Source organism: Poeciliopsis prolifica, unplaced genomic scaffold, assembly GCF_027474105.1.
Source record: "Poeciliopsis prolifica strain line A6 unplaced genomic scaffold, Auburn_PproV2 SCAFFOLD002, whole genome shotgun sequence".
NCBI lineage: Eukaryota > Metazoa > Chordata > Actinopteri > Cyprinodontiformes > Poeciliidae > Poeciliopsis > Poeciliopsis prolifica.
Genome location: NW_026562377.1, coordinates 11,657,059 through 11,667,904, shown reverse-complemented (window position 1 = coordinate 11,667,904; position 10,846 = coordinate 11,657,059). Strand labels below are relative to the sequence as shown.

The 10,846-nt window shown below is 37.4% G+C and overlaps 2 protein-coding genes across 2 annotated transcripts; both read right to left on the bottom strand.

Moving 5' to 3' along the window:
- Positions 1–1,145: 1,145 nt before the first annotated feature.
- Positions 1,146–5,542, bottom strand: LOC129378434 (5-hydroxytryptamine receptor 3A-like). Its single transcript, XM_055058764.1, has 9 exons — positions 5,477–5,542; positions 5,187–5,347; positions 4,760–4,804; positions 4,454–4,560; positions 4,102–4,271; positions 3,745–3,905; positions 3,252–3,462; positions 2,341–2,547; positions 1,146–1,685 (listed from the first exon to the last, which is right to left on the bottom strand). Exons 1-9 carry the CDS (start codon positions 5,535–5,537, stop codon positions 1,366–1,368), a joined length of 1,443 nt encoding a protein of 480 aa, XP_054914739.1. The 5' UTR covers positions 5,538–5,542; the 3' UTR covers positions 1,146–1,365.
- Positions 5,543–6,281: 739 nt separating this feature from the next.
- On the bottom strand, positions 6,282–9,757 carry LOC129378466 (5-hydroxytryptamine receptor 3A-like). The gene is made up of 8 exons (XM_055058766.1): positions 9,656–9,757; positions 9,521–9,565; positions 9,329–9,438; positions 8,283–8,452; positions 8,019–8,179; positions 7,279–7,489; positions 6,841–7,098; positions 6,282–6,656 (listed from the first exon to the last, which is right to left on the bottom strand). Exons 1-8 carry the CDS (start codon positions 9,755–9,757, stop codon positions 6,382–6,384), a joined length of 1,332 nt encoding a protein of 443 aa, XP_054914741.1. The 3' UTR covers positions 6,282–6,381.
- Positions 9,758–10,846: the final 1,089 nt, after the last annotated feature.

Sequence of the window (10,846 nt, the reverse complement as noted above, 5' to 3'; positions counted from 1 at the left end):
CTGACTGAAGTACTTTAATAATCATTTTAACATTAAAATTCACTGGAATTTTATTCTTATGACTTCCCAGATTATCATGGCAACATACCTGTTTTTTAAGAGCCATTTAACCCAGAGCTGCTTCATCAGTGTGATGGAGAGTCATCCTTTACATTTTATTTATCATGATTAACAATAATCAGCACATTTTGTAGACAGTGGTGCCATCTAGTGGTGGCAGTGTGACTGAAATATGCTTTTATTTATTACAAACATGAGTTCATAAGTTTTAACATAAATTTTTACAAACGCCTAACTCAACATGACCATTTAAAAAAAAAATCCAGTTTTATGTCGGAGCAGTCGCTTGTGTGGTGACAGAAGTCATGTGAATTACACAAAATGTGCTCATGTTGCAGGTTTGTATAGCACATTTGCAGCCATAAACAAGCTTGGTAAAGGTCAGAGGTCAGAGGATGGCCATTAGATGTCTCTGCTGTCCTTCAGAATGAAACCAGATATCAGATATGTCAGATATGGCTCTTTAAACCAGGAGGTTCTTGTCTGTGTTTTGCTTTTTAGTTAATTTTCATAGCATGAACTGCATCAATATTGTGGCAGCATGTTGGAGCAGGTCTGATTTGTACTTTTTGTATGCTAAATACTTATGATTTAGCTTCAAACTATTTCCATTACATTTTTAAATGGGCTATAAATCTTCATTCTCCATATTTCACTCTTACAGTCTATTTTCTTCTTTGAAATAGTTAAATTACTCATACATTTTAACTTAATTTTCTCTGTTTTCAAAGTTGTTTTTGGTTTTTCTAGATAAAATTTATGTTGTAGCAGCGATTGCGAGCTACTGTGAAATGCTGGCCAATGACTTAGACAACAACGAGGTCAAAACAAGCAGCCATAAACAAACATTTTCACTGGTATAGACTGTTACTGACTGCTATGCTGAATGCAGTCAGGAAGGTGAGACCTGAACCATCACAACAAAACCTGAACTGAAGCCGAGGTAGAGGACCGGAGTTGAATACGACTGTGTTACAAATCTGTGCTTTCTTCCCCACTGCTATGCATTCACTTTATCTTATGAGAGCATTTTCACCTCTAAATTCACAGATTTATGACAACATGTCTGCATGGAACAACAGTCAATGTTTTGCAGATGGTTTTATGTTTGGCAATTTTCTTGTCCAAATACATTAATGTATTGTTTTAAGCCATAAATATGTTGTTAGCCAGTTTTTAGGGCAAAAAATATGTTTTCTACAGCTATTGTGAAATATGCTGATTATTTCTACTACTCAGACTTAAGCACACTTAATAGAAATAACACCATTAAACTCTTGGTGTTTTCATCCCTTCAGATGTAACTTATGCGGCATATGTATTATTCCAGATCCAGATACCCGTAATGGTGATGAAGCTTGCAATAATGAAGACTATATACAAGTAAAACAGCAGGCGGTCTATTACTATTCCAATCATTTGCCATTCTTCTGCGGTTTTGGAGCCCTGGAAGTGTTTGTCCACCTGCAGACGGATGGCTGTGAGATCTCTGGTTAGTTTCTTCAGCTCCTCCAGAGCCGGCTCTGGAGTAGCAGCAGGAGGGGCGGGGGCCCTCACTGGATGCGGTTCCTTTAAGATGCTCTGGTTTCCTGAGATGGTGATGGAGTTTGTCTTTGCTGTTGAATCTGAAGAAACAAGAGGATTTTCTCATGGTCATAAAATTTCTCTACAGGCAAAGAAAAGTTTATTTTTAACATTTTTCAGGAAGAAAATAACTTTTATGTATTATTTGGTTTAAAGCATTTTCTAAATTCATCTTTGATTTCTGTAATACATATTTATTGTGATGAAAGAAGTTTGCTTTTGGTTGTACATTTTTTTAATTTGCTTTCTGTACTGAAACATCTAAATACATTTGAGACTTATAAAGTGCTGGTGTTGCACTATTTATGCAACACCGGTGTTGCATAAATAGTGCAACACCAGCACTTTTTTTGCACTTTTTATGCACTTTTTTTCCCCAACACCAACAAAAGTGTTGAAACTTTATCCGGTGGTTCATTTCAAAAATAATTCTGAGTTTCTTTTCTATGCAGAAGGTCTCTGTTCTTTTTCTTTTCTACAGCCTTTGCCTGGTGTTTTACATACAGTATGGAGATATTTCTGTGTGCACAAAAGTCATTAGTAAAGGGAAAATAAAAATATATATTTAAAACTTGAAATGCTTTTTGTTGCAGATATGAAACTTGCATTTCGTCTATTATTTAAAATCCTAAACTTCACTTAGCCAACCAATATGGCATTTGCTGCGTTTCTTATTTTTTTCACAAGATGCTTTACCTTTGTAAGACGGGTTGAGGCAGACTGTTACTCTGTTGCTCTTCTTTGGAGACATGCAAACAACAACGGCGAGATAACGCAGCACCAGTACGCTCAGCCAGCGAGGCACAGCACTGTACTGGCCGGAGCTGTACTGGATGTTGGTGATGAAGACCGTCTCCAGGAGGCTGGCCACCATCAGAGCCAGGCTGATGGAGAAGAACACGTCTGCAGAAAACATCAGAGCAACTCAGACTGATACAAGTTATTAAATCAGACTTTATTTATCCTCAATGAGGAGATTGTTTGTTAAATGTATTTTTTCTGGAGGATACGTCCCACTTATTTCTGTACGTTTGTATTTAGGAAACAAAGTTTAGGTAACAACCAGATGAACCTGCTGATCATTTCCTCACTGACAGCATGTTGACTTGATTTTAGAGGTGTGTCTGTCACACACAGAGAGCGTAGTCTAAGTTAAACAAAGTCACTCGTTTCTGTTTCGACCAGAACTTCTTCATGAGATCTGGCCTTTTAAATTCAATGAACATGATGCCTGAGCATGCATTGCTTTTGATGAGATGTGCCGTTTAGCAGAAATATGGATGAAGTGTGAGGCTGAGCCCACACCGACTGAACATTTAGGCTGGAGGAGAAACTTTATCTGGTTAAAGAAACAATCACATGCTACTGATTGAAGACTTTCTGTTTTGTGCCTCTGTTTATGATTGTTAATCGCACCTCTTTAGTCCTTTTTTTTCACTGGAGTTTTCTTATGCTGTTGTGTAGCTTTTGAATATACTTTAGTCTCTATTTCTGTCAAATATCATTGAAAGTATTTGCAGCTGTAACTGATGCGCACCTTTTAGAGTAACAATTTAGCTGTGTTGTATGCAAAATTGAAGATGTACCAAATCGAAGGTGTCTCTTACTGATAAGCGGCGTCCTGTCTCCTGTGGCGGGCAGCAGGTCGTTCATGATGAGCAGGAAGACGGTGTATCCGAGGATGAGGGTCATCTTGAAGGAGGCTCTGTCCACACTCTGAGGAGGCAGCAGGAAGCTGAAGAGGTCCACAGTGATGAGGAAGCAGCTGGGGACCAGCAGGTTCACCACATAAAGGATTGGTCTGCGGCGCAGGGTCAGCTGCAGATGATACACAGGAAGGCATAATGTGCATAATAATATCTTATGCTAGATAATTTTATATTTTGCTTTGCTGTAATTCTGAGTCTGTCAATTTCTTTCCTCAAAGAAAAATCATTTCCGTAGAAAGCTAAAATTGAAGCAGAATTTGTTTCAGTAATACATTTGTGCCTGTTTGAAGAAAGTGTTTCTTGCTACAGAGAGGTGGATGCTGATTCTGAAACTATTGCAACTGCATTTTTACAGACAAAAGAAATGCATAATATTAAAAACCAAGCCCACCTGAAACTCGACTATAGAGTAGTTTCCTACGCTTAGCTCCAGTTCGGATGGAACCACCTTTATGTCGGAGAGTTCCCACTCTCCGTTCGTCTCCAGCACTCTTTTGGATTCACGCAGAATCTCTTCTGCTGTTATGCCAGGAAGCAGCCGTATGTCCGAAGCTTGACAAACATTCATTTTCAGAGCTCAGTAGTCAGTCAGTAACCATTGAAAGTGAAACACTTTGCTACTGTACACTTACAACTTAAATGTATAATATTTCATAAATAAATACTTTAAAATCTAAATATAACAAGGAAGCACTGCAGAGTTCAGATATTATCCTTTTGTAATGGAAATGTTGTATAGTTGTCTCACCAAAGTGTATATATGACCCAAACGTCAGCGAGCAATGTTGGATATCAAATGGAAAGTTGTAGATTTCCAGCTTGCAGGAGCTGACCACTCTAACGGGTTTATCATCACTAACATGGCCTGAGCTGTGTAAGTAAACGTAGGGAGTTTGAGGAGATCTGTTCTCATCCATACTGAAATAAAAAAGAAAAGCAAGACAAAAATAAATTCAATTTTGTTCCTTGCTGTTCGAAAAACATTTTTGATTAAAACTTCCCTTATAACACTAAGTTACTGTGAAATCAAGTTGTTAAATAATATTATTTAATATTTCTAATAGAAGCCCCACCAAAGAATGAACATGGATTAGACCTACAACTCTGAGATGTGAACATCTGGAACCCAAAGCTTTTCCCGAAGTACAGAGACTCTTTTAGTTCCACATTCCTGCTCATCCCAGCTGAGTCCTGCTATTTTCCACTCCTGTGTCATTACAAACAAAACTCTGCTCAGTCAATTCATCACACTGAAAAGAAGTTTGTTATCATTGCAACTGAAAATTAGGTCAAATTTCACATTGTATATTTAACAAAAAACATATTTATTTAGAAAATGTTAACATTCCGCAGAAGTTATCTTTGTCATCTTGAACATTGTATCAATTTGTTCATTATTCTCTTACCAGAACTTGCCATAAAAAAGTTGTCAGTGTTTGGACTTTTTCATCCTAGAAATGAGATATATTTTTTTAAATTACTGCAAGATGATTATAAATATGACCACTGTTCAGTACTATTGAATACATACAGAAAACTAATTTAACCACAAACTCAAAAATACATATCCATAGATAAATAAGTATCTTAAAGAACATTTGTTCTTTGTAGGCCAGTGGTTCTTCTGTGGGTCTGCTCTGTCTTTTCAAAACCCGATGCATGTACAGCTCGGTTCTGCTGGACATTTTCTCTCTTAAAGGAAGTTGGTCTGTTTTTCTATGTCACCATATGAATTAGCAACTCGACGTACGTTACCATCCACTGTCACCACATGCTGACCCGTTTACATTGTTGGCAGAAGTTCTTTTTGATGAATGAATAGTTTCGACTCACCACTCCTAAAATCCCAACCACAGTGATGTTGATTGAGACGTTGAGCGTCTCTGAGAAGCTTGAAACAGGCAGGATGAGGTTCTTACTGAATAACTGTTTGTCAAGCTCCTTAAACAGGGACTCGGGGGTCGGACTGGTGCAGTTTAAAGCTGCTTCGCAACCTTAGAAAAAGAGACAGAAAATTAAAACATAAAACACTTCCTACGTTATTTCCATGTACTTCTTGAGACAAGACTTAATGTAGAAATATAAAAACAAGGCTAAATGTACTTGCCAAAAGATTGTCTTACCATGAAACAGAGTGAAAAAGACGAGGATTAGTGCAAAAGGTTTGATATTTGAAATCTTCATAATGTTCACACCAGGCTCTCTAGATTATGTTCTGTAGATTAGTTCATCGACCAGAGATGTCTCTGCTCTTGTCACATGATTTCATCCGTAACCATTAAACTCCTCCAGCAGCTAATATTGACTCTTCAATTTGGGACATGACTTAAGGCCTTTACTGCCTCGGTAGTTGTAATAAGAGCTCTTATGGCTGTTTGCATAAAGGTAATGTTTGGATTTACAACCAGTTCTTAAATCCTTTCCGGATACGCTTAACAACAAACTAATTCAAACTGCAAACGTCTTACATTAAAAATAATGAACAATTTAAAAAAAACAATACAATAATAAATATACAACTGTGCAATCATTCAGGTAAAAATTACAATGCACACATCCAAAAAAATGTGCATAATTGAATTTCTGACTTCATTTTATTTTATTGTTATATTTTATTTAAATGATATTGATTAACAGCAAAAATGGATAAATAAATGATATCATTTTTCTATGGCATGTCTCTACATGGCATGCTGACATACATATAAATGTGTTTGCTAAAATATAAATGATACATAAGAGTAAATAGAAAAAAAGATAACAGACAAGGACTTTGACAAAATAAACTTTAGAACAAACGTGAAATTGACTTCAGTCACAATTTTCTGTTAATCAAAATGTAGATTGTTTTATGACTGCAAGACATATTATAACTTTAAAACACAAAATACATACAGATTCAACAACAAACACAAACTCCATCATTGTCTCAGGAAACCATCTTAAAATGTAAGTGTGGGTATATTTGTCTGCTTAAGTACACCTTACATCAGGTTGTGATTATTTGACACATTTAATCCGTGTCCAGTTAGGTCTGACTGATCCAGATGCACCACATTGTGATAATGACCATGGCGTAGCAGCTGATCAGAAGCAGGTAGATGCGGAAGAGCAGGAAGTCGAGGACGTATCCTACGTGACACCACTGGCCCAGCAGCTCGCTCTCCTTCTGCACCGACAGAAGATGTGCACGGAGGTCCCCCAGGTACTGACAGATCAGCTGCAGCTCAGGCAGAGAACCAGTGTCTACAACAGAGGAGACGGAATCCAGAGCCGGGCTATTTTCACCCTCAAAATGAACAGTTTTGCACATTGCAAATGTAAAAAGATTAGAGCACTCTTACAAAATAAAATACACATTTCCTGATATTTCCAATTTATCTCTGAAAAACATAATGATTTAATAAAAGGTAAAAAAAGAGAAATCAGATGTACATTCTAACTCCCTGCTTACCTCCATTGTAGGTTCGGTGCCTGTCGACTGCTTGGCTGACTGGCTGGATGACCCAGGCGTCTGTGCTGCCGTTTGAACTCTCAGGTTTATCTTCCCGTGTTTTAAGAGTGGGAGAAACACCTGCGGGCCACCGGTAGCAGATCATGGTTGCGATGTATTTGAGGACAACGACTCTAACCCAGTTTGGAACCTCCTGATACTTCATGGAGCTGTGATGGAGGACGTTGGTGATGATGACTGTCTCCAGGAGACTGATGACCATGAGAGCCAGACACACGGAGAAATAGATACCTGATGAAGATGAACATGTAACACGTTAAGGCTGCCGTCAAATTTGACAAATATATAAAAACCTTTTTTTTTTTTTTACACAAGTTACGTTCTCCAATTTTAACCGTGATACAAAATCTTATAGCAGTTTGGTAACAAACTCTTTTTACACAGACCTTATTTTATAACACAACCTCTGACCTATAAGGGGCGTTCCATTAGCTGTGCTGGGCAGCAGGTCGTTCATAATGAGCAGGAAAACGGTGTAACCCAGGATCAGGGTCATTTTGAAAGAGGCCCGGTCCACACTGTGGGGGGGCAGGTAGAAGGACAGAATGTCAATGAGCATGAGGAAGGAGCTCGGGATCAGCAGGTTGACCACGTAGAGCACCGGGCGCCGCCTTATGACCACCTAATGGACAAGAGAAAAAACAGTCAGCCGAAAATGAGCTAATTTGAATTTATGCACATTTACACACCTGTGGTTTTGATTTATGCTGAATCCTAAAGGAAGTTCATGAGCTTTTAGCTACGACGTCACATTTCCTACACCTTGATACTCTGCCACCATTTTGATTGTATGGAAGCACAAATGACTTATCATAAAAACTGTATAAATTTTTATGATACAAAATTTATAAAAAAAATAAAACTGTACACTATTTAAAAAAAAGAACTACCTTTATATTATTCTGAGTGTAAAAGAATGATAATCTGTCTAAAGATAATCTATTGCTGGATACTGAATTGATTCTCTCAAGGAGCAAAAGTCATAAGTGATGCTGCTCCTAGGCAACAATTTTTATTTGTATACTGTCGACATGCCAGATTTTCTAAGTCACTTTACTTTCAATCCAATCTTGCAGACAACAAACCACAGTTCCCCAGCAACAGCATGTATAAATTTAAATCTAAAATCAGCAAAAATGAATTTCTCAAACCCAAAAGGTGATGATGTCCCACTCGTCAATTCCAAACTTCAGGATGGACGTCTCCCCCAGGATGTCCACCAGCTCCCACTCTCCACTGGCTTCCAGGTATTGCTTTGAGTTTTCTGACATCTCGCTGAACGGCAGAGCTGGACTGACTCTCACATCACGTACTGAGAAAAAGAATTACCAGGCAATGTGCAGCAATAAGAAGAATGTTGATATTTACTCCCTGTTTCTTTTTTTCTTGTTAAAACACCAAGAAAGATTTCCTACTTGTATGCATGTAGGAGCCAAATGTGAATGTGCAGTTCTGCACATCAAAAGGAAAGCTGAAGATCTCCAGGTTGCAGGCTGAGACAAGCCGCAGCATCCTGTCCCAGCGAATGTGTCCTGTGTGGTTCACGTAGACATAAGGACACGCCTGGGAAACATCATCATCCACACTTGGAAGGCAGTGGAGGAGGAAACAGCAGGAGACAATGAAGTAAATTAGGAGATGTATTTTCACAGAAAACAAAACGTCTGTTTACTGCATGGTCCTCGTTTGTATGCCTGTGTGTTTTTTATCTTTATGATCTGGATCTCTTTATGATGAACTTCTTTGATGCTCCAGAGTTTGCACATCTCATTACTTATAAAGCACTAGATGAGAGGTGCAAACATTCAAGATGTTTCTGCTGTGTTTTAGGAGAAACTCTCTGAGTTTGATCTGTGCAGCAGATCCAGGAGGGAACACCAGACATCCCACTCTTTGGGGACTTCCTCCAGCTTATTATTTTCTAATCTTTTCTGCAGGAAACTAAATTGTTAGGGTAGAATTTCAGTAATGAGAAAATAAAATCCATGTTTGATTGATTTTGAGTATTAAACATTCTGCCCCAGTTGGTGGTGACAGATGAGGCTGGTTTCTGCTGCTGAAATTGGGTCTTTCCTCTCCACTGTCACCTCTTACTTTTTCAGGATGAGTGATTGGTCCAACTTTTACCAACTCACTTTGAATACACTGAAGTTGATTAAAAGTAAATTATCTGATCCCATTAAATGAAGTAGGATAAGAATTAAAATGATCTGAACCGAATTTGGACCAAATAAAACCTGATACGACCTGGACCTGTTTCTGAAGAACCTTGATGAGACATCTGTTGTAAGCTGGTGTCATGCAAACAGGCTGCTTAAGTAAAAGCTGCACTGTCAAATATGTGAAACACTCTAATGCACTGAAACAGTAAACGTTATGACATCCAGTTACTATCTAAATGAATATTGAAGGTCCATGCATGCTGAAAAATAAATAATAATAAAAAAAACAGGTAACTTACAACTCATAAACAATGATGTCTGGAGACCACAGCTCTTTTACAGGGAGAGAAATCCTGCCGACGCCGTCACACTTCTCAGGCTCCCAAACCAAATACTCGTTGTGCCAGAACTGCAGCCAGCAAACAGAAATAAATGTCAGCGAACTTCTGAACCAGTGTAAAATGAATTAGCTATGCGTCTATGAAACCCACCAGTCTGAGCCACAAAAATGTAGTGAGTAACTGAGCCTTTTCATTCTGAAAAGCAGAAAATAACAATGAATAGCTGTGGTAAGTCCTGTGAGATTATTGGTTTCATTTCCTCTCAGTTTGCATGTATTTACTCACCACTCCAAGGACGGCGTACAGGGTGAAGGAGATGTTGGCAATGGTGGGGTTACTGAGGTTTACAGCTGGCCTGAAGGGCTGCATGTCAAACACGGCCTGCATGGAATCCTGAGTCGGACCACTTTGGCCTTCTTTACACACCAGTTTACCAGGGCTTGTTGTAACTGTGGAGAAATAAGTAAAACTGTCTATAACCTGTCTATGATCTCACTATTAAAAACTTTACATTCTACTGTTAGTACGAACAAAAAGCAGTAAATGAAGGCTAAATTATAGAAAACAATCAAGCTATAAACACACACAGTTCAACTTAAAACTAAATTAAGGAGGTTGATCGATAGTGGAAATTCACAAAAATGTATTTTAATAACTTTGGCGTTTTATGAATCATCATAAAATGTCCTGATTTGAAAATTGAGCCCATATATTAAACCAACAGTACAGAAACTATTCAACTCAAACAAGATGAGATGTTTGAAAATCAATTCAATAGAAAATATGTAATTTTTGACAACAAAATAAGGAGTGAAAAATGTTTTAATTACCTGCCAGTAAGAGCAACCCTGAAGTGAAGCTGAGCCTCTGCTGAAACAGAATCATGCTGCAAACACACGTTTAATAACACGCACTAAAAAACTCCTGCTAATATTGAGTGCAGACACACTGAGACTCCTGTTTTTGTTACTTACTGGAACATCACCGTGGAAAGGAAATCCTGTGAGACCGCATCACAATCTCACCATATCTACTGGCCAAATATTTCATCAAAGCTTCACCAAACTACTCACCTAAAATTAATTTATAAGTTTTGTAAAAAAAAAAAAAAATATATATATATATATAGTTGGATCTAAAATTTCTTATAGATTTTATTTTATGCATCATACACATAATCTGTGCTTGCAGTTTCTATTTTATTTTTTATTAATTATATCAAAAAGTTGATTTTATACTGAGAGTTTTAATGCATTTGATTCTTAGGAGTAAATAATAATAATATTATTATTATTATTATTATTATTATTATTATTGATAATAATAATAATAATAATAATAATAACATGTAATTTATTACAAAATTGTATTTTAATAACTTTGATGTTATTAAACATCAAAGTTAATAACATCAACCCTAACCCTAACCCCTAACCCTACCCTAACCCTAACCCTAACCCTAATTATTATTATTAT

What these genes read in the sequence shown, in the direction of transcription:
- LOC129378434 (XM_055058764.1), bottom strand. Translation starts at nt 5,537, where the DNA reads ATGAAGATTTCAAATATCAAACCTTTTGCACTAATCCTCGTCTTTTTC. An exon ending in CTTTTTCACTCTGTTTCATG is followed by an intron (nt 5,348 to 5,476) that starts GTAAGACAATCT and finishes TCTTTTTCTAAG; the next exon opens with GTTGCGAAGCAGCTTTAAAC. An exon ending in TGGGTCATATATACACTTTG is followed by an intron (nt 3,906 to 4,101) that starts GTGAGACAACTA and finishes ATGTTTGTCAAG; the next exon opens with CTTCGGACATACGGCTGCTT.
- LOC129378466 (XM_055058766.1), bottom strand. Translation starts at nt 9,757, where the DNA reads ATGCAGGCCGTGTTTGACATGCAGCCCTTCAGGCCAGCTGTAAACCTC. An exon ending in GACATCATTGTTTATGAGTT is followed by an intron (nt 8,453 to 9,328) that starts GTAAGTTACCTG and finishes CTGCCTTCCAAG; the next exon opens with TGTGGATGATGATGTTTCCC. An exon ending in TAATGGAACGCCCCTTATAG is followed by an intron (nt 7,099 to 7,278) that starts GTCAGAGGTTGT and finishes CATCTTCATCAG; the next exon opens with GTATCTATTTCTCCGTGTGT.